At 50.5% G+C, this 27,646-nt stretch overlaps 1 protein-coding gene across 3 annotated transcripts; it reads right to left on the bottom strand.

Annotated features, from left to right (window-relative positions):
• Positions 1 to 98: 98 nt before the first annotated feature.
• PPP2R5D (protein phosphatase 2 regulatory subunit B'delta) lies at positions 99 to 27,230 on the bottom strand. 3 transcript variants are annotated; one of them, XM_088531262.1, is made up of 16 exons: positions 27,108 to 27,230; positions 26,566 to 26,640; positions 19,321 to 19,534; positions 18,003 to 18,202; positions 17,461 to 17,571; positions 16,727 to 16,819; positions 16,060 to 16,190; positions 15,521 to 15,580; positions 14,763 to 14,871; positions 13,869 to 13,922; positions 10,891 to 11,061; positions 8,725 to 8,852; positions 6,560 to 6,661; positions 1,195 to 1,267; positions 726 to 842; positions 99 to 336 (listed from the first exon to the last, which is right to left on the bottom strand). In XM_088531262.1, exons 1-16 carry the CDS (start codon positions 27,216 to 27,218, stop codon positions 199 to 201), a joined length of 1,887 nt encoding a protein of 628 aa, XP_088387388.1. In that variant the 5' UTR covers positions 27,219 to 27,230; the 3' UTR covers positions 99 to 198. The 3 variants fall into 3 exon arrangements, with proteins under 3 accessions (XP_088387388.1, XP_088387389.1, XP_088387390.1); XM_088531263.1 differs by having other exon boundaries at positions 19,321 to 19,531; XM_088531264.1 differs by lacking the exon at positions 27,108 to 27,230 and adding an exon at positions 24,648 to 24,763.
• Between the last annotated feature and the right edge of the window lie 416 nt (positions 27,231 to 27,646).

Raw genomic sequence — 27,646 nt, 5'->3', positions numbered from 1 at the left:
CAGAAGGACATGGCAGTGGTAAGATAAATGGGACAACGTAAAACCAGATCTGCTCTGGTGGGGGAGATGCGGATGGAGTGAAGGACAGGCACAGCTCACCATGTTCATTCCTTAGTTATACATGAGAACCAAGTGCATTTCTGTGACCCCTGCGGGGGAAGGGATGGGGTAGAGCTTCGCACAGCAGCTCCTAGCCCGTCAGAGAGCCTCCTGGCTCGAGGTGAGGAACTCTTCTGCTCTCTTGTGGGCCTCCAGGGCTTTTATAGTGTAGACGTCCTGAGGAAGCTCCGATTTCCGGCGCAGCAAAACCTTCTCTTTCTTTATGTCTTTCAGCATCTATAGACAAACCAGAGGAGTCAGGGAGCAGTAACAAATCTCTCCGCAGCTCTGGAAAACCTTGAGCCTCCCCAACCTGACTCCAACCGCTCTACAGCTGGCAGGGACATCCTGTAGAGAGGGCTGGGAGCCACCCACAGACCCCTTGGGCACAGAGAAGCCCTGCTTAGGTTTCTTCTCCCCACTTCCTCAAGCATGATCTCCAATCAGGGCATCAGAGTAGGGGTATTTGCTCTCAGAGCACTTGGAAGCAGGAAGTCCCGACCACTGGTCTCTATCCTGATGCCTTGACTGGTCTGAGAGGGACTGTGAAGGTTTATGGTTGGACTTTATGATCTTTAAGATCTTTTCCAACCCTAATGATTCTATGACCTGAGACACCTACGCACCTGCACAGCCTCTGTCTCCACTGTCTTCTTCAGCAGCTGGATGTCCTCTGCAGTTGGGGTCTCTGTTTCCATGCAGCAAACTGGAGGCAGCGGCGGAGGGGCATAATACATGGGATACTGCAGGCAACACACAGAGCCAGGGGTGAGCACGCTGCCAGCACCAAACCTTCCCCCTGCAGCATCCTAACACAGCCTGGCTCGCTTCCTCCAGCTCCTTTCTGCAGCTCACAGAGACAGTGTGCAGGGCACAGTCAGGACAGGAGTGTCATCTTCTCCATCCCTACCTGCATCTTCTTCTGTCCATCCCTACTGGTGACCTCCAACTGGTATCCCTAAGGCTCTAGGCCTTGGGAGGACAGATCTGTCACTGAAGCTGTGTGTAAGCAGGGTTGGACTTGGCTGCTAGAGCCTGCTCTCACAAGCTTGGCCCCAGGCATATTTTTGTCTCATTTGTCCTGATGTTACCAACCTGGGGGTTCAGCCGGGCCAGCTCCTCTATCTTCTGCCACATTTCTTCTCGCTCCTTCATCCTGAACCTTCCCCTGAAGGGAAAGAGAGAGAACAAGCATGAAGACTTGGGGAAAGGGGTGCCTTTCACTGATGGAAGATGGGAATAGGGATAGTCGTGGGCACAGGCAAGGGGAATAACTGCTTTGGCCTTTATAGAATCACAGAATGGTTGAGGTTGGAAGGGACCTCTAGAGATCATCTAGTCTAACCCCCTACTCCACCTAGAGCATGTGGCACAGGGTGGCATTCACGCAGGTTTGGAAGATCTCCAGAGAAGGAGCCTCCACAGCCTCTCTGGGCAGCCTGTTCCAGGGCTCTGTCACCCTCACAGTAAAGAAGTTCTTCCTCACATGGAGATGGAACTTCCTGTGTTTCAACTTGTACCCATTACCCCTTGTCCTATCACTGGCCACCACCATAAAAGTTTGGCCCCATCCTCCCTACATTCACTCCTAAGGTACTTGTACATACTGAGCAGATCCCCTCTGCCTTCTCTTCTCTAGGCTAAACAGGCCCAGCTCGCTTAGCCTGTCCCCATACAACAAATGCTCCAGTCCCTTAATCACCTTCATGGCCCTATGCTGGACCCTCTCCAGCAGCTCCACATCCCTCTTGTCCTGGGGAGTCCAGAACTTCACCCAATACTCCAGGTGCGGCCTCACCAGAGCTGAGCAGAGGGGCAGGATCCCCTCCCTCGACCTGCTGGCAACGCTCCTCCTGATGCGGCCAGGAGCCCATTGGCCTTCTTGGCCACAAGGGCACATTGCTGCCTCATGGTTAACCTGTTGTCAGCCAGGACTCCCAGATCCCTCTGCATGGAGCTGCTTTCCAGCAGATCAACCCCTAATCTGTACAGGTACCTGGGGTTATTCCTCCCCAGGGGAAGGACGCTGAACAGATCCCTAATTCTAAGTAATGAAGACAGAGAGAGATGGGAATATTCCTTCCCAACACACCATGTATTCAGGTAGGTACCAACTGCCATATCTAACAGAGATGGGGCTCCAGTGCCTCCAGTTCCTCCCTTCTCTTTCTGGCCATAACAGCCCTCCAGAGAGTTGCCTGAACCCCTGGATGCAAAATCCATGACAGATCCAAGAGTTAAGGCTTTAAGGGAGCATTCAGTGGGACTGCCTGCAAAGCCCAGGGCAGCATAGTTCTCCCCAGAGGCCTGGCATACCATGACCACTGATGTAAATAAGGTATCCTCCAGATATTTGTTTTGTGTTTCCCTGTCTTGCATCCCAGCTACTCATCTCTCTTTTTGTTCATGCTAAGGAAACCTTTATGCTCTGTAATCACCTCACTTCTTACTCTCTGGAAAAAAAATGCAAGAAAAGCAGCTAGAAATGAGAATGAAACTGCCAAGCATTCAAGCTTCAAGCATTCAGGGCTGCTCCATCAGAGAAGCCTTGTTTTTTTTTTTTTTTTTTTTTTGTTAAAAAACAAACAAAACCACCACCAACAAAACCCACACACCTCATTTTCTGATAGAGCTCTGGAGGCCTCTGTGAGGAACTGCAACCAAGGCTCAGCATTCACCTCCTCTAGCTCTTTATCTGCTCCAGCACCCTTTTTAATGGGTGGTAAAAAGAAACGGATGCATTATTCCAGTTTTGCCACTGGAAGTGCATATTGAGATGTTTGCCCACTAAGTGCCTCGTATTGCCAGAGTCGCTGCCCTCCGAGGTGGAATCCATCTTCTGGCATTACATCTATTGCCACAGAAGCCCACAGCACAGCTGGTTTTGCTCAGCTGGACTACCTTGCACTACTGGTTGGGTATATAGGGAGCAAGTGTCTGTTCTGCTATGTGTTTCTCTGACACAACCTCTTTCCTTTCAGGTTACCTGAGCAATGCTGCATAGGAAGCTCTACATTCCTCACTGTGCTTTGAGGACCATTGGGTTCGTCGCTGCTAACCTGTCGTGTCTCTGACATGGTAAAAGTTCACCATACAAAAAGAAAACCCAGAGTTACCAAGAGAAATGCCTTTAAAAAGTTGAAAGTTTTACATCTCTGATGATCATTTTCAGCCAAATAGGTATTTTCAAAGAACAAAACACAGTTTCATTGTTAGTTCGATTAATGTAACGTTGACTGGCTCAACTGTATTATTAGAGCTGTCCAACATCCCACCATAAAGGAAGGGTCCTACCCACCTCATGACTCATGGAGTGGCTTTATCTCCTATGCTAGGACATTTTCATTATGGTCTATTTGAAGGAATGTCACTTATCCACATGATTTTTTTTTGAGCACTCTAGTTCTCCAGGGAGACTGCAAACAGCAGCGCTCAGAGCGCCAAGCCCAGGGGAGCAGTTAATCAAGTCCCTCTGGGTCCTGCTTTCCAAGCTATGTTCACTCCATCCCCTTCCTTCATTCCTCACCCCAGCACAAGCAGCAAGATGAAGCCATACAGCCCTATATTGGCAGGACATTTGGGAAAGAACTATATTGGGAGGTAACTTTTCTTCCTTCCTTCTGCTGTAGCCGACACAGAAGGAGATGAGATGGCAGCTACCATAGAGATGTGTCACAGAGGCCATGCTGAGCCCCAGGGCACACTGACAATACACTTACTGAAGGGCAGCATTCAAGGTCCTAGCACCTTCCACAGAAGAGGGATTATTTGTCCCCTCAAAGAGGGATTATTCATCTCCCCAGTGATTTCCATTCAGGCAGTCACCATATTCAGGAGAGGACACTAATCATCTGCCCCAAACTCAGTACTATTTTCCAAAGGACTCTGATCATCCAAACAGCTTCAAAAACTCCAGTGTGACTAGTGACTGTTGTCCAGTCAGTCCATCTGCACTGGACAACAGAGACCATTCACATACACCTGGGAGAAACAGGCTGGCTCTCCGAGCCCGGCCTCGTTGTGCAGCTCCACCAGCTACGCAGCCACAGCAGCAGTGGTTGCAGGCCAGTGCTGATGTGTTGTTCACAGGCATGGCAAGTAATTAAAGTGATGACTAAAACCTTTTCTGGGCAGCTGGTCAAAGCTTAGTTGTGTCCACAAGATCATTTCTTTTCCCCATTTTACATTCACTGGCTTTGTGCACCTGCTGCTGCTATTTTCTAGTTCATAGCACAAGGTCTCTAGTGGCTCCTTGGGATGACCTCTTAAAGGTTTTAATATATATCTTCTCTTCCTTTTATTTATTTATGTTTTGTCTATACTAAAGATGCTGCTTTTCAAGCTCTTCTCAGTCTGACCAATTAAGGAAGAGGTACCCTGGAAGAAAACAGGATGTCATACCATTAAGGATGGGTCCAACATCACAACAATTTAGTCAAGGTTCCCACAAACAGCATCCTCAGCTCCAAGCCAGATTCCTTAGCTATGAGACTGTCACCTTCCCCAAGAGGGACACCACTAAACACCATTTTTTCCTGTCTGTGGCATGTGTTTTTTTTCCTACTGCCCTCCATTTTAGCAATTAAGTATTTATTTTATTAAACTCTAAAACATACTGTCAAAGTGTTAGGTGCACATAGACTTGCTTATGTATTGCTGAAGTTTCAAAGATGTGGAGGGAGAGGACATTTCCACAGTGGACTTGAGCAAAGAACTGAAGCACGTTGCTCTAGAAAACCCTTGAGATGGTTTTTAATCCAACCCCCCAAGTTCATCCTCTTTTTTTTTTTTTTTCTCCTCCATCATTGTCCTACACTCCAACCAGTCCCAGAGCTCTTGCCCAACAAATTCATGGTCTCCTACCTCTTCTCCAAATTGTTCTCTTGCCCTACCCTGTTCCCTCTATCCACTGACAGGAACATCCCTCTCAGTCCAGCTGACTCCTTGCTCCAACCAGCTGCTCCTTCCTACTCTTTGACTACAATTTTCCACCTTTTCCCAGCCTGCCCTCGTCTCCTCCCCTTTGCCATCCTCAAAGCTCATGTCAGGCCCCCTTTTCACTCTACTCAAGCCAGAAAGAGCTGGTGAGCAGGTACTAATGTCAGTCTTGCTTCCCCTCTTAGCACAGAGGCCCATAAACACTCCCTTATGTCGGTTGTTGGGGCAAAAAGCCATGCAAAAAGCTTTCAACTAGTGTTTTATCAAACTTGGTTGGCTAAGCCAGCAAAAGGAAACCCAACCCTCTTCTAAGGCCTAAAAGGCAGAAGTACTAGAGAAAAAGATCATAATCTTTTAAGTAGAGCACAACCTGGGACAGCTCTAGACATCCACTTCTCAGAGACCTAACTGGGTGGTTGAGTTATCCCAGAGCAATCCTACGTCAGCCCCACAGCCTGGGGAACAATCTCACCCTCACCAGCTCAGCACAGGCGTAAGCAGTTGGCAGGGGAGTGATTCCTAATGAGAAACTCCTTTCAGACCTCCTGCTAGATGGTGCCATCAGTCCGACTTAAACACACATGCACAGCTAGAAGTGGGCTTAGTAAATGCCCTCGAAAGGGGAAAAAAAAAAATTCTTGCTGCCAACTTAGATACAGCAACGCCTTCCTATGCAGGTTACCCATCTCCATGCTCTGATTCACTTCTCAACTTTGCTATTTCTTGCTCTTTCACAAAACAGCTGAACACTTCCGACAGCTCCCTGCTGCCAACAGGGAAGTCCTGCTCTTGCCACCTCCTCCCATTTGGCAGCCCTGGCTCACCAAGGAATGCGGGATGCAGTATTTCAGTTCACTAAGCCAGCAGAAAAACGACCCAGAAAGAAAGTGAAGAACTTCCTTCATGCTTGATGCAACTCACTGAGACAAGTCATATGATCATCAAAATGAAGGCAAGGGAGCAGAGACAGTAGAGTTATTTCTTTTTGCATCATGATGGTCCAGGCACTTGCTGAGCTAAGATTTTATCTCCATCATTTTCTATTTGAAACTCTGGGTCTATTCCACCTTTATTACTGGAAAACTGAAGGCCTCCTGTGTGTTGAAAGATGTATTGTGCCTACTGTAGCAAAGCTCTTCAGCAAAGAATCCTTACAAAGCAGCAGGAATTCTGCTGGGGTCACCAGGGTATGCTGGTAAATATTTTTGAGGCAGAGCATAAGCTGCTCTGCAAAACTGTATATCCTCCATATTGCAGTTTATTTCCTCACGAGCCAGCAAACTCAGCTATTCCTTCCGCAGCTGCCTGCTTCTGCAGAAAAGATTTTTACCTGATCTAACCTTCATCCCGCATTTTACTTCTCATCCCTACACCTACTCATTTCTGAGGAATCATCCTTTTTTGCAGTGATTTGCATAGTCCTTCCAATTCTCCTCTGCTTGCTGGCTTCTACCAACAGCCACTGTATCTCAAGGAGACTCCAGGACCAGCTTAGGTCCCTTGGCAAGAACCTCTTACTCACTTCTGCTTCTCTGCCTTGTATTGCTGCGTGCAGTCATCAAAGAGCTTTTGGTTCATCTCCATGAACAGCTTCAGTGCATTGTAGATCAACCCATGGATTGTCCTGCAAATAGACCAAGAGAACAAGTCACAGTGGTATCTGCCAGGTTCTGAGCCCTCAGAGAGCTCCAGTAACAGGTACCAGAACGAGCTGCAACAGCAACTTGTGTACTACAGCAACATGACCAAAGACTTCTTCACGTTCCCGGTAGGAAAACATCCCTCCACAAGCGGGATCCGGGATCCACCCGGACCTTAGAGGATGTAGAAATGGGAAAAAGCACAAGCAGCACCTCAAAAGAAAAGCCACCATCACATCAGCAATCCCTGGAGAGGGAGAGAGGGGGAAAAAAAGAGTATGGAGCAGGGAGAGAGCAGGCGAGAGAGTGGGGCAGGAGAAAGAGCAGGGGAAGAGGGAGGGAAGAAAGCAAGAGCACAAGATTGAGAAATAGAGCACATGGGGTGCATGATTGAGAGAGCACAAAAGAGAGAGCAAGAGAATTAGAAGGTACACGAGCATGCACATGGGCAAGAAAGAGCAAGAGAAGGATCGCGGCGAGGAAGAGAGACAGAGATAACCAGACTGAGACAGAGACAGAGAGTAAGCAAGGGAAGGAGAGGGAGGGTGAAGGACCAGGTGAGCCCAGCAAGAGAGAGCACAAGCGAGAGAGAGACCATGAGAGCGGGAGCAAGAGAGCAAGTGAGTGCTGGCACGAGAGGAAAAGTGAGAGGAGTCTGGTGAGGGAGAGGAAGGGAGCAGGGGAGAGTGTGTGATTATCAGAAAGCAGGTGCAAGCAAATGGAGAGAGGGAGAGAGAGTGGAGAGCAAGGGAGGGAAGATAAACACACTGATGGGAGAGAGGGAGGCAGTGAAGGGGAGAGCGTGGGAGTGAGCCCACATGTGGAACAGCAAGTCCAAGAGGGCAGAAGGAGCAAACAGGACAGAGACTGAGCCCACACATGAAAACACAAGAGCGGGAGAGGGGAATGAGTAGAAGAACGCAAGGGAACATAAAGGAGTTGAGAGAGAGCAAGAGAGCCAGCAAAAGAGATGGAGAGGGAAAGAGCAAGTCCACATGCCAAGAAGCAGGAGTAAGGGAGAGCAAGAGTATGCATACCCAAAAGAGAGCAAGCAAAATGAATGGAGGAGAGCAAACAAGCCCAAGCATGAGAGAGCCTAGGTAAAAAGCAGTGGGATATGGCAAGCAAAGAGATAGAGAGCAGGGGAGAGTGTGCCCATACACAAGAGTGGTCAAGAAAGACCAGAGAGGGAAGGCACATGCAGAACAGGGCAAAGCGAGTGTGTGTGTGTGAAAGTCCTCACAGGGGAGAGCGAGCAGGGCAGCGCACGCACAAAGGAGGGTCTGGGGGCACCTCCGAGTTCCACCCCCAACCCTGCCTTGGCTACCGCGATACTGTCCCAGGCCCTCACCTGGCCTGGTCTCCCCTGATGCAACTATTTTGCCTTTTTATTTTCTTTCTTCCCCATCCTCTAGAATACGGACAGGGCAGGTCTTCCTCTACTTTTTACTGGAAGACTTCAGGATCTTAGCTGTAGGCTGCTTATTTCCAGCTAATTCATCAAAAGGAAGGGAGTTTTATAGCTTTACACAAACAGGTGAGGAACCAATTGAACAAGCAGTGAGAGGAAAGGCTAGCAGGGTGCTGACGGGAGAATCACAGAACAGAGTAGGATGGAGGGACCAGACACAGGAGGCCACTTGGCACGGGACACCTGCCCCACTGGTTCTGCTTTCTCCAGACTCCCTGCACCCGGGTGCTGCCAGGCACCGCATTAGCCAAGGTCTCTGCTTGCAGAGGACATGTGGGCAACCGTTCCTTTATGAGCGGCCAGAAACCTGTTTGAGAACCTACAACATACCTCAAGAGACCTGCAGCACTAGAGATAGGCAGGTATCAAACTCCAGGCAGGTTCAACAGCCCCCAAGGGGTTCACATCAGCTGTCCACCAAGGTGCTTGCAGATGCAGACCACTATGGGCTGCTGTTGCTCTTCCCCATGTCAGTACTGGTCTCATCCCCTCTGTCTCCACACCAAGCACGAGAGCAGCAGCAGGCCAAGCAATCCTGCATGCACAGCAAGCGCCAGGGCATGCAGAAAGACCTACTTGTTCCAGTGACTCTTGGAGTTCTTGTAGAGCGCTGGAAACATGATGGGCAGAATTTTGGCTGCATTGTCACTGATCAGGCTCATGATATATTCATTGTTCCAATAGTACAGTGCTCGCTCTGCCACCTGCAATGGGAGGGAAACACATGGTTGGAGAGGCTTCTTCCAGGGATTTTCCTGGTTCACCCAAGGCAATGTGCACAGTGCTGAGCCCAGAGCCTGCCACCACCCAGCTAAGTAGGGACAGCTTCCCTGCAATGCAGGCAGCAGGGCTCATCATCTCACATTTAGCAGGGCCATTCATTCCCTCTGCCTGGCCTTTTTTTTCCCCCCCCTTGGCCTTTGACAAAAACACCTTTCTTACCTGGAAAAATGTCATGTTCTTGACCAGACAAGTTTCACATCAATATACCAATGACTCCAATGCCATTTGCACAACATGCAAGCACACCACCATCATCCACTTCAGATCATAGCAGAGATTAGCTCCAAACATCCTTTTTTTTTTCCTCAGACTGGCCTCTGTAGAGCTCTTTTCCTACTCGGCCTGTTCCACAACACAGTCTCCCTGAGCTTTGGGACATGCTTCTTTCATGAGACCCACAGTCCAACCACTTTCTTCAGACAGGATGAAAATATGGAAAATGTTGTGAAAGCAGGACGGCTGCCTCCAAATCAAACAAGTCTAACAGATTCCCACACAGTGATAGTTTTGAGCACAACTCCTCCTATATAACCAGAAATCTGGGTAACATAGACCACCAGACTGGTGTATAAATTTAGCCTGAGCTTGAGGGTGACATAGCAAAACCTCAAGAGGAAAGACATCTAGTCGCAGTTTTATATTTTGCTTGATGGAGAACTCACTGCATCCCCTCAACATACCATTCCCCACAAGTACACCGAGTGAAACTCACCTGTTCAAGCTGTTCAAACTCTGGTTTCCAGCTATTAGGTCTTGATAAACCTTTGTCTGCTAGAGTAACAGGTAATTCCCTCACTGAAACTTCTCCCCAACCAAGGCACTCATAGCCTTACCAAGAAGTCAGTTCCTATTTCTGCTCTCTGTCAAGCTGCAAACATTGAGACTGTTCAGCCTTGTTCCACAGGAAACCTTTGGGGTTTGTTCCCTTCCACTGCAAAATGTTTGCATCTTGCCCATTTTTTCCAGTCTCGTTTTGAAAAAGTTGGCAGCAGAAAAGAATTGCTGTGAGGACCAGGATTTCTCTCCTCCAGCCTTTGCTCTTTTCTATTCTAGCTCCCCACACCAGGAACACACATCCAGCCAGTTTCTATCAAGCTCCCCAAGTCCTTCCCAGAGGCACTCTTTCTAGGAAAGTGATCTTTTTTTAAAAATGAGTGATGTCATTTTTGGCTTCTAAACAAATGACTGTGTACCTTTCTGAATCAAAAGACATGCGTGAGGCCAGTCTGCCTCACTATGCAGCCAAGCTCACTTTGGGGAAGGGACGTGTCACTATTTAACACTCCACTCATACCTCGGTTAGCTGTGTGCTTCACCAGCGAGCAGTGCATCTTCTTCCAGTGCATTCTTCATGTCACCCTAAAGCAGCAGGCCAAGAACACCTTCAAGGAGATGCTAGCAGGTTCTCCCACCTAGAGACTTTCTACTCGGAGACTACCAGCCACACTTTTAGCCTATAGTTATGTTCCTTTCAGTCGCAGCAAGAGAGGAAGAAGCAGTTTCTAGCACTTGCACTGTACTTCACTTACTATCACCTACACCAGACTAATACAAAGCATCTTCTCTGCTTTTAATTTCAGCTTTGGTTGGCCTTGCTCCAATACTGCAGCCAGCTTTATTTTACTTCAACACGGTGATGTGGGATGGATCTCTTCCGTCCCGCATCCGATGGCCAGAACAGGAGGTGGCAGAGCATCCCTGCTCCAGCTCCAGACTGTAGCACACAGTCCTGAAGAACATAATGTGGTAGGAGGGAGTCCACTCAAAACTCAACATCAGCCCAGTCTTCCTTTTGGATGAGCTTGTTGAATGGTGGGGGAGTGTCATTGGTACCTAATACTCACCCTGGTCACACTTCCACATGCCACTGACCCACAAGACAAGAACTGTAGCCTCACCTTCACCTGCCAAGTGGGGTGCAAGGCAGAACCAGGCCCCCCTCCCTGACCTGGGACCCACCTGGAAGTGCGGACTGGAGACACACTTGGCCAGCTGCCTGAACAAGGGCTCCATAACTTTCACAAACTCAGACGGCTCAATCACATCCAGGATCTCCTCCAGCTCATTCAAAAACATCACCTCCTTGGGACTGTGTGTCTTCGGCCAGAACTTCAGCAAGCCCACGATCACCTGAATGTGAAGGGTAGAGATGTAACAGAGGCTTCAAGGCATGGTTTAGAGGCTTAAACTTAACACCAGCTTTCAACTAAATTTTTAAACTTTAAACAACAGCAGAGGAGAGGTAGTAACAAACGCAAAGAAAACATTCTCAGAGAGCCAGTCGAAGTTCCCAGAGAAGAGCAAAGACACTGCCAAATCGCATGTGCAATAGCAGTGTAGCCCAAGCTACTGTGGTTCTGACAACTTGCTGCATTGACAAAAACAAGAAGCAATTTCTTCTAAACAAGGTCTAACAAGGAACTTTCCCAAGCCAAAGTGGGCTGGAGATGACAGACACTGCAGAGGAGCTTGGGAAGATCAAGCGACAAAATCAGAAGTTATAATACAGGTAGGGTGACCAGAGGATCATTATCCAATATACCTCAAAATTTGAACACCAGGGAGCACCCAATAAATAATGCAGCGACAAGCTCAAGACAAGCAAAAAGAAATAACATTTCACACAAAGGTAACTGGATTATGCAAATCAATTGCACAAGACTTTGGATTCAAAGTCCAAACGGAGCTCCCGAAGGGATTAGACAAGTTTATGGAGGCTATACCAAATCGTGATGATTAAACATGGCAGTGCAAATGCACCCACCCTCTGGCTGAGGAAATCTTTAAACTACTGCTTAAAAGATACTGAAGAATCTTTCAGAAGTAGGACTATAACTCTTAATAATAATAATTACTCTTTCCTTATCCACCTGTTTCCAGGTACTGACAAAGGCAGGATTCAAGACACTGCAGACATTTGCTTTGCTGGAGCCATTCCTATGGTTTTCACAGAAATGTTCATTCCACATGAACTACAGACAGAAGTGGTGGTAGGAGCTGCTCTCTCAAGCCCTGCACACTTCAGCAAGCTGACCCTGAAGCCGCTGCTGGAGGGTAACTTCAGCATGGAGGGACAGTAGTGGGCAAAGCAACAGAAAGATCGGGAACATCCAAGCATTACATTTCCATCGACCAAGGCTGGAGCAGCCAACAGTTCAGTATCCGCAGTGTTTGTCATGATTCAGATCTGCCATTCAAACAGGAGTTAGCTTCAGTGACTCAGAGGCAATTTCTCCTACAGCTAAGGTGGTGCGAGCTGTGTCGAGTCTGTCTTCATTATTACTGAGCATATATGATGCCTTGCTCACCTGGCAATCACTCGGATTGCTGCAGTGCAGCAGCTACCTTGCTGAGCCTTGCTGGAGGCAGCTCTATGGGGGTTCGGACCCAGAGAGCGATATGGCTTCCTTCCAGAGCTGATGGCAACTTCTCCTAACGCAGTCAGAGCCTCGCAGATGTGCAAACCCCATCATCCTCCAAGATTTCAGCAGCCTCAGCCACATCAGCAGCCTATTCAAAGCCTTTGCCGCAGGATGCTTCCACTTCAATGGGACACAACCTGTGGCAATAACTGCCTTGATCTGTCTGGTTGGGACCTAATGCGACAGTCACTGAAGGTAATGAAATTGGGTCATTCCGCTGGTGTTTCCAAACACCAAATCAGACCTGGGTCTCTAATCCAGGAAGGTTTTAACCATTACCCTGTAAGCAGTCATAAGCTATGAGCTTTGCTGCTTATAAGATGCAAAATGAACCTCAGAAGCACCAACAGACCGTTTCTATCTCATCCCTCATCCCACAGCAAGCGCTTTGGCAGGAGAATCCTGGACTGGATTTCAGCCACAGGAAGTATTCAGCGTGATCAGGAAGCTACTCTCTGGAATTTGCTTCAGAGCAGGCTTTTAAGAACACAGGAAACGGAGGGCCCAAATCTAGGAGAAAAGCAAGGTCTGCTTCAGCACTGCTGATGTCAAAGCTGTGGAGCCAGAAAGCTGACGGCAGCTGACCAGCTTCCACCGAGCACCGTCAGGCTCAACGGGAACGCGCGCGTTTCAGCCCCAGAACGGAACGACCTCAGCGAGCATTAATCATCAAAACACAAACACTTTCTGGTGCTCCCTGCTACAATGACAAAAGCACACGTTCTTCAGCCATCTGCTGTTTTGAGGCTACAAAGCCTAACTCTGCAGAAGGCATTTCCGACACGCTTATCTTCCCGTCCTGCAGTGGGTGGAAGAACATTTGTCTCCTGCTTGCACCCTCTGCCAAGGCAGAACGCAGCCTGGCTCGCGCTGCGCAGCCAGCAACTGCAACACACCGAGGCTTCCATTCACAGAGCTACGTCCTGAAAGCAAACGTGTCAATACTGTGACTCAACACCACAGAGGCAACGTACTGATGTTAGACAGGAAGGGGGATGTTTTCACCAAGGAACGGTGGCTTGCCCAGATGGATCATCTGGTCCTAGGTTCCTAACCTAATCCCCCAGTTTTTCAGACAACTCTGGTAGAGTCTGGGGTGAACTCGTAACATTTCAAGGTCCTCGAAAGCTCATGCAGGCTCCCTTGGATGTCAGATAGCCATGTGTTTTGTCTCTTCAGAATCTGTTAACAGTCAAAAGCCCTGTCTGGATAGAATGGCTTTGCAGAGTTTTCATTCTGCTACACCAACATCTGAAGCACAAAGGAACATCGAAATCCACCTTTCTGAAGCTTTCAGAAGAGGATGCAAGAGGCTTGCACATGAGCAGCCACAATCCCTCTTGCCCTAGGGCTGGGAAACCATGCAGCACCCATCTACAGGGCACTGTGCAGGTCTAGCGAAGAATCCCAGTGGCTCCCAGCTTCCCTGGCCCTTTTTGCCTTGCTGCACCCTGCAGAGGCTGTGAGGGTCTTGGGCACGTGACCGATGTACAGACATTAATTACTGTTACTTACCGGCTCTGTCAAGCTGCTGTCTTTCTCCAAGAACTGCACAACACAGTAGGCCAACTGTAGGAAAGAGCATGGCAAAATTAGAACTTCTTCAAGCTACTGGATCACACTACCACCCTTGCCTGGAAGCCACGCTGGGCATTCTGCTATGTGTGTGATGAACAGGCAGCTGCAGCACCAAAGAAATCTGGTTCTTCTGATAGTAAGTGAAGGTTCACTAAGACCAGACCGACAGGAGCACGTGCACAGCTTAAAATGGCAAAACTTGAACCACCTAGAGCAGTCTGCAGCTAAACCACTCAAATGCAAGCACAGCTGCATGGAAGGGTGGGAACAAACTGGATCATCACAAAATCCAATCCCATAAAAACAAGGTCAGGAGAGCACACATCACTGACCAACACCCATTATTCATTTATTTATTTTTAAACTTTGTGGCAGTCCTGATTCTTTTCTCTATTACGACTACTAATGGGCAACAAATTAATCACCACATCAGGCTAAATGCCCAGCACACCAATTTCTCTGTGCATCTCAGCAATTGCTAACTGTCGACGCTCACACCACCCATGCAGGCAGATGCCTGGAGCTCAGAACTTTTGCTTTCTGACTTCAGCAGGGCCCAAATAAGTTTCCTGCACCAAAAGGCAAAGCACGTCAGAAAGTTCGGCCAGCCAGACAAGGCAGGATACTCTCCTACCAGCCAGCAACATAAAACACAAACACATGCATGGACACAGGGGTCTAGGAACCATGAGACAAAGTCAAATCAATACATGAGAGACTAACGCGGAGCCTAAAATATCTCACAGCAAGAACTCTGTGTAATACAGCAAGCCTAAGCACCTGCTTTTGTAAGGATCACATTCTGCCCTGGCAATCTGAAGCACTTCTCACCTGTGGGTGGTAGACGCTTAGAGACTTCACCTTGTGCAGCGGTAACAATACCCTGATGAGGAACATTTTGTGCTCTTCCTTCAGAGGCAGAGCAAACCCATTGATTATGCTGAAAGGAAACAAGAGTCTCATCAGTGTCTTTAGCCAGCAGAAATACAAGAGTTGTCACCACGAAGGTTGGCTTGCCCAGGCTCTCCTTTGTAATGCCAGACAGCGCCCAGCAGTAGGAGCACAGCTGCTGGGGCTCAGCCCTGCATGGAAACATCCTCTGACTGGGAATGGGCTCTGCTGTACCTTGCACCAGGCGCAGCACAGGACTTCTCACACCAGATCACATAACTAGTCAGGGCCTCTGGGAAGCCCAACGCAGTCCAGTCCCAGAGTTTGTGCTTTGCAAAACAGGAGGGCAGCAGTATAAGAGGGTCTGCTAACAGGACAGCAGTTGAATCTAGGGAAAACTACTTAAGCACTGTGAGAATATTCTTCTCCCTTACTGCCTGCTGAGGTAAGAGAGTAAGGAGGACTGTCTCAGGCTCCAAAGGACAGTAGACAACCCCAGGGCGGGAGGGAATGCTACCATTGCATTTGTGGGCAGACTAGAGAGTGCTTTTCCTGAGTGCTTTGTCCAACCGGGATCTCCCAGAACAGTTGGCTCCTGCAGGAACAGCTGAGGGAAGGCACTGCCAACTCACACAACACACTAGGCTAGGAGGTCTCATGTGCTATGGGGCGCTCAGGACTTCTAAAAGAGCCATTACCTCCCCAGAATCTCCAGCAGCTCTGCAATCCCATTGTGGTGCTCTGTTTCATAGATAAACCTAAAATAAAGGGAGAGATACGTGAGGTCATTTTTGTTTCATAGATAAACCTAATATAAAGGGAGAGATATGCAAGGGCACTGCCAAAATGCTGAATCCAGTTTGACAAGCAAAAGGAATAAAAGCCAACAAGATGGGGAATTTCCAGTAGGAGTAAGTAAAAGAGCACTTGAGAGACAAGGCTAAGCGGAAGCAAGTATCCCATTCATGGCTCCCAGGTCAGCATCACCGTCAAGAAACTAATGCATGTGCATGTAGGCCCTAACACTCACTATGTGCACTGGGGACAGTCAGTACTGTCAGATTCTCACTGCTCTTGAGCACAGGCAAATGTTCCCTTCCAAAATCTGTGACATGACGGAGTCACTTGGCTAATCAGAGTCAAGATCAGAGACAGGATCACAGCTTTGTGCCCCAGATGTCTCTGTCTCGATTATCCCATCCACCTACCAGGCCATTAACATCAGGAAACATCTCACCTGTAAAATATATTGTTGATCTGCCGCCTCACATATGCACGCAGACCCAGAAATTTGCCATAAATCCTGTGCAAAATGGTCTTTAGGAAGTCTCGCTCTCTGGGATCTTCACTGTCAAAGAGATCCAGCAGCTGCAGGGAGAGGAATTCAATCAGTACTTTTTTACTGCCCCCTTCCCCACATAAAGCTACAGCCAATGTAGGGCAGTGTCCCTGCTCAGCAAAGGTGGCTCTTCCAGTCCAGTTGACACCTACAGCACGCTGAACACAGGGATAACTTCCCTGAAAGTTGCAGGCTTGTAGCCACAATCTGGAACTATGAGCATCTGTTCAGCCTCCTGAAGCACAGTAAGGGCCTGGATACCCTCCAAAGCTGGGTGCCTCTGCACTTCCCCTGCTGGACCCTCAGTGCCCTTCTCCACCTGCACACCAAATCTATGAAACTCAGCACCACAACTCACACATGCACTTGCCCTACCCAGAAAATTCTGGCTGCTCTTTCAAGCAAGGACACAGGAGAGAAAAAAGGAAAGAGAGAAGAAAACAAATAAAATCCATCATCATTTAGCACCTGCCAAAGATGGACTGTCCAGATAATGACTTGTCCAACATCTGCTGCACATTCTTCCTAAGGATGGCGCAGAATGGCAGGGAGTAGGATTACTTACGGATAGTACAAACTTCTGGTCAATGTATTTCTTGGCTACATTTGGTTGAAAATCAGGCGATTCCAAAAACCGGAGGAAGAACTCATACACCAGCTGTGGAGGAAGAAAGAGATCATTTAAAAAGAAATAACACCCTCGCAGGTCTTTTACTTTACAGATTTTTCTTCTCCCAAAGGGTTCAGGGAAAGGCTGGGAAGCCTGAAAGGTGGCACAGAAAGTATAGGAATCCATGCTACCTCCTCCTGGGATCAAGTCAGCTGCCCCTGCTTTAATGGGCCGGAGCACCATTGGCAGGTTAACTGCCTAACAGCATCTTACAATCTCAGGTCCTACCGAAGACAACAGACATCTACTCAGATGAAGTAAGAGAAACTTTTCCCACATTAAGCCCTTGTCTCTACAGAGGACAGAAACCTCTACAAGAGAAGGCAGAGTGCAAAGTCCTCTGCTCTTGGTGGGGAATTCACTTTCAGCCTACATCAGTGCCACAAGGGACTGTGGCCATCTGCAGGTGGACATTGCACATAGCCTACAGCCAGCTTCCAAGATGGTCCTGCTGCCTGTGTTACCTTCAGACTATGTCAGCCCTGTGGGTTGCAAGCCCCAACTCTCAGTCACTGGGGGAGGCAGCCAGGCGGCAGGGGGGAAGCTGGCAGACTCTAACATTACGTGTGCTCTCCACTTCTTACAAATAAACAGGCTAGATCTGTGCTCCCCTCCCTCCTCTTCCTCACCTGAAGGTGAGGCCAGGCAGCCTCTAACGTAGGCTCATCTTCCTCAGGGTCAAACTCTGCACCTGTGGGATTGGATGACGGTGGGAGTGTTCGGAAGAGGTTCACTGAAAACTGAGTTGAGTAGAAAAAGTGAATCAGTGACATTCCTACACCCAGTGATGGCCCTCCCAAATCTCTCACTGCAAAGCAGCACATCATGACTTGGCATACCCCAGCCCACAAACAGCTCCCTCCCTTGAAGTCACAGACTTGCAGTTTCCACATAAACTCCACAAATGCAAAACCTATGCCAGGAACAACCCTCTGAACAAAATCCTCCAGCTATCTCTACACCAGACACTCCCAGGCAAAGCACACACATACATACAACCCTCTCACCTTCTTCTCTTTCAGGGAGGCAGATAACAAGAGATAGGTTCTGCTGGGGCCACACTCCTTCCTGAAAAAAAGTCTCTAACTGCCCCTCCCACAACACCCACAAATGTATTCTCCTGAACGACTCCCATTTCTGTAGCACACAAAATACCAGCCTCGTGCCCTACCATGACGACCGCTTCAGGGTAGATGGCTTCAGTGACAACGTCACGGTTGTGCGTGATGTATTCCACCATCTCATTGAGACCTGCTCGCTTCACCTCCTTGAACTTCAGGTCGCTGAGGGGGTCGGAGATGAAGTCAAAAAGCACACAGCATTGCCGCAGCTTCTGGATGAAAAGCTCTTCTCGTTCGTGCAGAGGAGCATCTGGCAGAGAAAGCAGGGACATCTATCCTTGGAGACAGGTAGAATATCTATCTGTTTTGCCCAGGTTTACACAGTGCTTCCCACTCCCACTCTCCCATCCCTTCTTAGTCACAGTGGCCCTTCAGCTGCTGCAGGAGAAGTGGGCAGCAGTATTTCCCCACTACAGAGATGTGACAACAGAGGCAGTGAGATTTTAGGATTTCTAGAGCACCAGCTCCATTAGGTCATTTCAAACACAACAGAGGTTTCTGATTTGATGAGCATCAATCCCCTCTCAGTAGGGAAAGGTACTCGCTTAACTGGCTCCCATCACAGACTGGTGACACCCTGTACTCCCAGTCACAGGGGACAGGCAAAATGCACTGTAGGCAGAGCGGGTGACCCAGAAGAGTGGCCGGGTAACAACAGTATTTTACTTTTGGTATGTTGCCACTGGAAGCTACATAGTGTTAAGGCCAACCAAACAAATATGCCTTTGATTTGCAGAAGAGCTGCTAAGCTGTGAGGCAGCTGTCTTTCCCAAGAGAACCACCTGTTGCTGTGAGCACTGTCAGCAATGGGCCTGGCTGAGCAACTGCTGAAAACACTTTCTCCTCATCTGCACTTAAGCCAAATTTAATTGCAACATTATGGAGACTAACTGCTAACGCTGGACCACTGCCCTAACGTGGACAAGTTTAATAGTACTACCATAATTTTCAATGGAAACACAAGGAGGAGGAGGCCTGATCATCTCCCTGGAATTGTGGGCTGCAGGAACCTGTTTTAACTCCTGCACTGAGGTCTCTGCCTCCTTCCTGTACTGAAGAGCCTGAAGTAACCCCACATAAATGCAAACAGCAGGGTTTCAATCAGCTCAAATGGAGAGATGACAATGCAGTTCCTCAGACTATTGGACATACCCCTTTTCTTTTAGACTATCCCTCAACCTTTTAATTTTCAGCACACTGCCATGTCTGTGACAGATACCTGCCCTGGAGCTGCCCCTGTGGCACCACCAGCAGTAGGTTAGCGTGCCACCGTGAGGATCACTGGGGAAGGAGCCCTTACACCACAGTGTCTTTGTGGAAAAGGCAGAGCTCATCGGTCACGTCACCCATGCAGCAGGCTCTCTTTACCTTTAAGTGCTGGGAGCTTTTGCAGTTCCCGGTTTTTGCTCAGGTTGAAGCGAGAGGAGCTGTGTCGACGCTCCTTCTTCACGATCTGGGGTCCTCCCGAGTACTTGATCTTATTCAGCTGGGTTGGAGGGGGAGCGCTGTTACTCGGGCGCTTATTTGAAGTTGTCTGTTGCTGCTGCTGCTGCTGTGCTGGTTGCTGTGGCTGCTGAGCCTGCTAAGGGGGAAGAGAGTAAAATAACCTGTAATCTTTTACCTATGGGCCTCAAAAGCAATCAGACATCGCCAGCATCCTCCTGGACTGAGGACACTGGGCAAGTTTTTCACTTCTGCAGTGGCATTTTTGTTCATCTTGCATACTTCTGCAGGGCTCTAGTTCAGTTTGTCACATTTGTGGCATACTTGCAAAACAAGCATCACTTTGCGTATATCCCATAGCTCCACGAGGTACCACAGAGCCCATGGGATGCTGGAGATGCAGAAAACAAAGCCACATCTTGCAGCAAGTTATAGGAGTTTTCTTATTTCTATTTGTTTGCCTTGGTACTTTTTGTGGTCCACAGATCTCAGCCTGATGCTCCATCTGGTTATGATACTTTGTACAACGCATAGCAAAGGAAATTTTTGACAACTGGCAAGTTGCTTTCTTACACACTTGTAGGGAGCCACCTGGGAGAAAGCAGAACAGTAGGTTTCACAGATCAGACATGATAGCCCCAAAAAGGCCACAGTGAAGACTGCTAAAACCCTTGCTGCATCCACAGACCACAAGCGGTCAGTCTACAACCTGCATGGACCGTTTTGGACGTACCTTGCACTGCTCCTTTCTGCTCCTCACAGATAGACAATATCAGCACCTAACCAAACCTCCTGTCCCAGGTCTTGGGCTCTCCTGCCCCATCCTGTCTGCCCCTCTACCCCGCTTTGTCCTAACCTTGCTGCTCTCTGAACTTCTCCTGTCTACTGGCTTTTCTCCACCTCCACCAGGGTGTACATTGGTACATCTGGAAACTGAGGAGATCCCTCTATCCATAAGAGGTATTTATATTTATAATTTATATACTCTTACATTTAACTGGTCCATAAGCTGTTGTCAATATTCACACACACAGAAAGTCTCAGCAATAAACACAGGGAAGAGGCGCACAGGGCTCCACTATCTGGAACATGCTGTATAGCAAGGACAAGAGCCATGCTGATGGAGGAAGGCATGTTTATCCGCAGTATTCCCAGGAATCCGATTCATTCATCACTACCAGATGGCTGTGCTGGCTTTGCGGGACAAGCAGCGCAGAGCCGATGAGCTCAGGTGGGCTGCTCAGGGACCAGCTGCGAGCACTGACACACGCTCTGCACTTCGTGCTTGTTAAAGAGCACATAGAGAGGAACTCTTCTACTTTTATAGCAGGTAACCAGAAAAATCAAGTCAGGGTTTCCTAATTTCAGTTCTGGTCTGGCTGAAGCTCTGTTGGGTCAGTTCCCACTCAGGCCCCAACGGCTCAATAGCTATTAACACATTGGAAAATGCAACATGGAAAATTGGGAGAGCAACGTCCCACTAACAATCTGGAGCAGAGGCTCAGCTGCAGAAAGCACCGAGTCCACCCCAGCTCCATGGCAAGAGGCCAGTAGTGCTCCATTCCCAGGCTTTCCCAGCCCCTTTGGCCGTGGAGCAGTCATGGAGCTGCAGGGTGATTCAGTCTAGGCCATGACAGGGATAGCACCATGGATGAGGAGCAGAGGGATGCAAAACCCTCCGTCTTCCCTCTTTCCCTAGTAGATTCCCAGCTGCCACACACAGCACAGAGGTACAAACACCCCGCCAAACCACTGCCTAGCATCAGTGCAGAAGATGCTTAGACTCTCCTCCAAATGAGACACGGCCACTCTCTTCCCGTGTGGACTGTTTTAGCTGCATTTTGTCTGTGACAGGCACGGTCCTTACCATGAGCCAAGTCCCCCAGCACAACAGCAAGAGCTAAGGCACTCACAGCACATGGGGAGGAATGGAGAGGATCCCTCCACGGAACTCTGCTCTGAAGATCCTAGCAAGTACAATGACTCCCTGTGAAGAACAGGGCCCAACACGAGACACCAATTCTTTTGTCAACACATGACTTTGAAGCAGAAGTCAGAAGTATGTGGGTTCTGGTCTGGTTTGCTTGAAAGTACTTTTGAACACAACAGTTCTGTTTCAAACTGGATCCAAACAAGACCTGGGGAAACAAGATTTATTTTTTTCCCAGTTTAAATGGGATCTGATTCTTTGCACATGGCAACACTGATCAATAGTCAGAAGTGGGAGCAAGAGGAGCCTTGTGAAGGAAACAGCTGCCTCTGCCAGCAAAAGCAGGGGGTACAAATCAGAAGCAATTAATCCTGAACGTTGGTCTCTCCTCTGAAGAGGGACCAATGCCTAAATCAGACTGAATCCTTGCTGGAAACCTTCTAGGAAGGAGAATTTCACTCCTCACTCTTAGTATTTGGTATCAGAAGAGCTTTAGGCACTCAGGGGTTGGCTGACACTTTGGGGCAGGCTAGTCGCGGTGCAGCTGAGTCACTCTCCTTCCACATGGGAGGACAGTATCCGAACACCATTCCACTGCTGGGGGGAAAGCTGGCACAGGGACACAGCAGCCTCACAAGTGACGTGAAGGAAGTGGGACACGTTCTCCCAAAAGACATCTGGGGCTGGCAGGACGCGGCTGTGCATTCATGCCCTGCTCAGAAATGCCACCGGGAAGCGCATGCACAGTGTGCGTGCGGCCTGCAAGCAGGCTACAGCCAGCGACGCTCATTAGGAACCCAGGAAAGCCATTCCTGCTGGCTTCAGCAGGCTTCAAGAGACAGCACAAAGAAACACCTTCAGGTTTAGCTGCCAGTTATTTAAGGAATAGACACACACACACACACACACACACAGAGAGAGAGTCAGGCACACACAAGTTTCCTTGTGAGGAAATACAGATAAAATTCAGACTGACCCTTTGCTTAAGGCGGGTGTTTGAACAGACAGCTCGACTGGAGAATCAGGGAAGTTCAGGTATTTTTATGTCACTGTGCTTGGAGGGTTTGGGGAAGGATGCGCTACAAGGGCTTTCAAGCATCAGGCTGAATATTTGCTTTCATGCAGCACTTCTTAGGGCAAGCTGGCTGTCCTTCTGCTTCCAAGCTCTCCTGCCTTGGTGGCATGAACCAGGAGAGAAGAGGCTTGTTTAAAGTTTGAAAGTGTTTTCTTCTGAGAAATTTCCAGCCTTGAAAAAGCAGCAGGCCGCTGAAGCTGAAAGCTCTTAACGCGTAGGTACCGACCTCCGAAACGGCTTCCCCACCGTCCAGCCGCTGCGGGCACACGTCTCTACCCGAGCTGGCTCGGCCTCTTCCCGCTGCCACAGCAGGGTCGGCTCCTCGGGAGATGCCGCTCGCTCGCGTGGGCTGCGCGCGCCAAGATGACCAGGCTGCCGGGAAGGGCCCAGAGCGGCACAGCCCGGCACGGCGCAGCGGCCCCTCCTCTCCGACTGCGGCAGAGCAGGGCGCTCGTGCTGACAACAGGCCAGCCCCGACTGCAACCAAGCTGGAGGTCCCCCAGGCACAGGCTCGGTGGCTTCGCGGCGCTTCCTCCCTTCTGGTTCCCACCGCCCCTCCTCCTTGCTAGGCACTTGCCTGTGCATGTCAACAAGCCCCAGGCCTTGGACGTGCTCCGTGCCCGCTCTTTTCACCCCGAGCTCGCTGGGACACAGACTCTCTCCCCCAGCCGCCCTGAGCTCTTGGCATCAGCTTCTCTTCTGCTCTCCCACCCACCCATGACCTCACCTTTGCAAGCCCTCCTGCTTTGGCTGCCTCACCGGTCCCTTGAGCATCCCATGCTTGCCAAGCTACTCAGCCCAGATCTGCTCTCAGCTCCTCCTCCGATGACTGTTCCCTTCCCATCCCTCAAGTCAGTACCTGCTCTCTTTTCTCCTCGCCTGTTGTTATATAGCTTCCTTATTAAAATCAAGCTGTCTGCTTCAGAAGTAACATCAACACACTGAAAAGCCTTGTCTCTGACTAATGAACTCCAGGTACTGCAGTAACAAGCCCCATGGAGATATCTGCAAAACATGTAATACAGCAGCTCAGCAAGAAGAATCACCCACTCCCAGAGCTGTGAATCTCATCTCTGAGGCTCCAGCCTGCCCTTGAGGCTGCAGAGTAACTCCTCTCTCCTTTCTTCTGCTGCTAATTCCTGCTCCTACTTCCAGGTCATTAACTCTTCCCCACCAAGCTGCCTCTCCCAGTCTTTCTGGCTAGAAGGAGTAACTCTTTTTCATCCTCCCATCTAACGCTGTTCGATTACATTGTTTCTTTTCTTTTTTTTTTTCTCTTCTTAAATAGCTACACAGAAATTCCTCCACTGATATTTTCATCATGTCAGAGGAAAAGGGTGGGGAAGGAGGAAGAAGAGCAAAATACCTTCTTTCCCATTCCCTGCTCTTATGTCCCCTCCGCTGCTCCTGTTTCTTTCCAGGCAAATGATGCCCCTCCAAAAGCAAGCGCTTGGCCAGGCGCTTCTGCCTCTTCCTCTCAGATGGCTTTGCCCTTACCCGGGCAGCCAGGAGAACAAGCAGAAACCAAGAAGGTGCAGGAACCCACCTTTCCTTTCGCCATCACTGCACTATGCTGGTAAACACAAGCTAATTCAAACATTTCCACTCCCTTACGGGGACCTCAGACTCCTTTCAAACATATCTGTCCTTCCAGCTCAGCTGCACTAGGAGCTGCTTGCTGCAAAGAGCAAAGCACTGATGCTGAAGACTTTCTGGGTCAACTCCTGTCCCCTTCATCATTCCAACAAAGATCCCTACAGGAGATCTTAGGTCACCTAGACCACTGTCCTTGCTCAGGTCTGCCACCACAGTCACTCTTTGCAGAGCTTTACACCTTCCACACCAGTCAGCTAGCTCTCTTGCAAAACCACTCACAACTTTCTGGCACCAGGATAAATTAGGGCTGTGAGTCTTCCTCTCTTCCTTGGAAGCACAGCACAAGGGAAAGGAGCACAAACTGGAAGAGGACTGCCTAGATGCTCTTCTCCTGCGCAAACACATTAAGCCTCTAAAGAGAGATGAAGAAAGAAGGAATTTCTTTGGCACACATAACTTTCATCCGAGGAAAGGCAGCCAAACAACCACAGGTCTGTGGAGGAATTTACAGGGCAGAAACCCCCCCACAAGGGAATTTACAGGGAACAAAATCCCCACAAAATCCCTCCAACTTCTGACACAAGGCAGGAGTCTCCCTGCCAGCACACAGATCTAATTCCTCATGGTCACCCCAAGTGAAAGTCAGAATACCTTTCTGTGCTTCCTGAAGAGCAGGAAAATTGCATTCAAACTGGCATACATTTCTTCTTATCATGCAAAGAGTTCTCTTCCATTCTGCAGCAGAGTAGTCCAGGGACAGGAAAGCACTAAGGGAGAACAGACTTCACTGCAACCTCAGCAGGGAAAGGAAGGAGACCTGTGGCAGCTGCAAAGGTGTCTGCTTTCTGCTCTCTGTTCTTATGATCAAAGGAGACCCAACCTTCCATCTTAAAGAAAGGCTGGATTTAGTCTGGGATATGAGGAAGTGGCTGGGTATGTGTTGTGGGAGGGAAGGTTAGACACATCACTTCTAAATTTCTTCTACACCCAGGAACAACCAGGCGTTACGGGCCACGTCAGGTCGACACGGGAAGCTCCCAACCTGCCCTATTCTCCCTTTGCTTCTGCACCTTTTGAGACCAGAAAGGCAGCACCACAGCTGCTGCTGAGCTGCACGGGGCCAGCAGCCTGCTCTGCCGTGACGGCCGTCACCCACGCGTTGTGAGGCTCGAGCTCCTCTTCCTCGTCTCAGGGCCGCAAAGTCAGCGGACAGAGCGCGCTAAAGAAACAGCAGGTCAGCCCGAGCCCACGCCGCAACGCGGGAGCGCCCTCGCTTCCTCCGAGCCCGCGGACAGCCCTCCAGCGAGCAGTTTTCACCTGCGCATGCAGAACAAAGCAGGCAGAGGCCAAGACTAAGATGGAGAGCCTACGAAACTCCTGATTGCCCCAAGGCAAACAAACCTGGCTGCTGATTCTTCTGGCTACGCAGCAGGTTAAGCATGAGCGCAGCTTAGAGCTTGAAATGGAGTGGCTAAGTGGTACGAGATTACTGGAGACTCCAGAGCACGGGTGTACGGTTTCAAGGAGACCTCTGAGCTCCTTTAGTTTGGCTATGGACGTCCCACTGAACAACAGATTTCTCCTTAGCCTTCATTAGCCGTACGCATCTCCTACACCTGGTTCTCCAATTTGGGAGTGCAACATGCTCCAGACAAGACTTGACTGCACAAGCTTCTACTGATGTAAAGTGGCGTAGCTTGTTTGCCAAATCGCAGTATTAAAAAATGCTTCCTTGGACACACATGCAGCACTTTGCTGCAGCCAAGTCTCAGGCTCCACAACCACACCATTTGAATGCCAGACAAGCTCAAGTCTACCAAAGGAGCTCCAGTCTACCCAAATGCTTGCCAGCTTTAACACAGCTTATCATGGTCTCACTCTCTGCCGAGGCAACTCTGATGCAGGCACCTTGGCAGCATTAAAACTGAGATCAGCAGGGTGCCTGTGCAGCTGGGAAGGCAGAACCTGACTTTCTGTGAACAACGTGAAGGCTGTTACAGCACAGCAGAAGTGTTTCATCTCTAATAGTTTATTGCTATTATCTCAGATGCTGTACCAATTACTTCCTAGCCCTACTCCCCAGAAAACACCTCAAAAGCACAAGTTCCATTTTCCTTGCTTCTCATCACTCTTCTTGCTCTGCCAGAGCAGAGACAGAACAGCAGTTTCTTCCGCTTTGCAGGAGCAAGAAAGCTACTCAGGTCCACGAGGCTTCTTTCTTCTTAATAACAGCGGCTCTTGGCCCTCTGTGGCCAACTCTGCCATGCTCTGCCCGGTTCCACGAGCAGCACCCGCCTTGAGCATTGTGCCAAGCCTCACTCCTCCTGCAGGACTACAGGGCACCGGGCTCAGGCTGCCTCTTCTGCTGCTGTCACTGCTTTTGGGCCATCTAACTTCGCCTTAAATCCGATCTCCGCTACTGCCTTCTCCATGTGAGGTCCCTTATCCAACAGATCACCTTGAAGCGCGGGGAGTGAGAGATGTCACCCTTGCGGCAGCGCGCGGGTGCCCAGGAGCATCCGGGATGCAGGGACGGGAGGGGGAAGGTGGGGGGAACATATATACTTACCTCTTCCGAATTCTCTGCCCCGCCATCCTTGCCGCCCCCGGGCTTCGCAGGGCTCTTCACGGACTTCGGAGACTCCTGGGGAGGAAAGCGGGGCTCAGAGGATGCTTCGCCCTGCGCAGTCACGGCCAGGGCCTCTCCAGGCCCGGCTCCGCCACGGCCCCCGCCGCTAATTACGGCCGCCCGTTAATGCGGCAGCGCCGAGAGCAGCCTCCGGTTGGCGGGAAGAGGGGGGGCAACTGCTGTTCCCCCCCCCCCCCCCCCGGGACCACCGACCCCCACACACCGCGGGGGGGAGGGGCGGGAGGGGGCGAGCGGCGGCGCCCCCCCCCCCGCGCGCGCCCCCGCCGCCCTCCTGCAGCACCCGCGGCGCGGCGCGCCCCCGCCCCCTGCCGGCCGCAGCCCCGCGCGCGCCCCCGCCCAACGGACGCGCTAAGGGAAGGCCGCGGGAAGGAGGGAGGAGGCGGCGGCCCCGCGGGGCTCCCCGCCGCCCCGGCCGGCTCGAAGGCGGCTCCCGCCGCCGCGGCCGCCGCCGCCCGCCGCACCTTCTCCTTCTTGAGCTTGTAGGGCATGGTGAGCGCCGGGGCCCAGCCGCTCCGCTCCGCGCCCGCCGCCGCCGCCTGCGCCCGGGCCCGGCCGCAGCGCGCCGCTCCCATTGGGCGCAGCGCGCAGGCCTGCCCGGCAACAACCGCCGCCACTGCCGCTCATTGGGCCACCGATCAACTTTTTTTTCCATTGGGCGGGGGAAGACGCCACGCCCCCTGTAGGGGACGGGGGCGGGGCTACGCCGGCTCCTGCTCACCGCAGGGCTGCTCCCTCCTCCCTGCCCCCCCCCACCCCGCGCTGGGCTCGGGCCCGCGGCCTCGCCGTGGGGTCCCGCGTGCTGGGGCCCGTGACGTCACACGGGGGAATCCTCACGGTGGTGACGTCACTAACGCGGGGGTTCGGGCAGAACCCCCCGCTCTGCGGCCCCCGGCAGGGCGGAGGGAGGAGAAGGGAGCCCGGTCGCTCCCGGGGGCCGGTCACTGCCGCGGGGCCGGTCGCTCCCGGGGGCCGGTCACTCCCCCGGGGCCGGTCGCTGCCG

Source organism: Tinamus guttatus, unplaced genomic scaffold (assembly GCF_059628265.1).
Source record: "Tinamus guttatus ecotype Peru unplaced genomic scaffold, ASM5962826v1 Tinamus_guttatus_pri_ptg000403l, whole genome shotgun sequence".
NCBI classification, from domain to species: domain Eukaryota; kingdom Metazoa; phylum Chordata; class Aves; order Tinamiformes; family Tinamidae; genus Tinamus; species Tinamus guttatus.
This window is presented reverse-complemented; position numbering and strand designations above follow the sequence as displayed.

Coding starts and splice junctions, on each gene's coding strand:
- PPP2R5D (XM_088531262.1), bottom strand. CDS start 27,218: ATGGGAGCGGCGCGCTGCGGCCGGGCCCGGGCGCAGGCGGCGGCGGCG. Junction 11,062..13,868: donor ACAGCAGCTTGACAGAGCCG/GTAAGTAACAGT, acceptor CTTCACATTCAG/GTGATCGTGGGCTTGCTGAA. Junction 8,853..10,890: donor TCTCCAGTCCGCACTTCCAG/GTGGGTCCCAGG, acceptor CTCCCATTGCAG/GTGGCAGAGCGAGCACTGTA.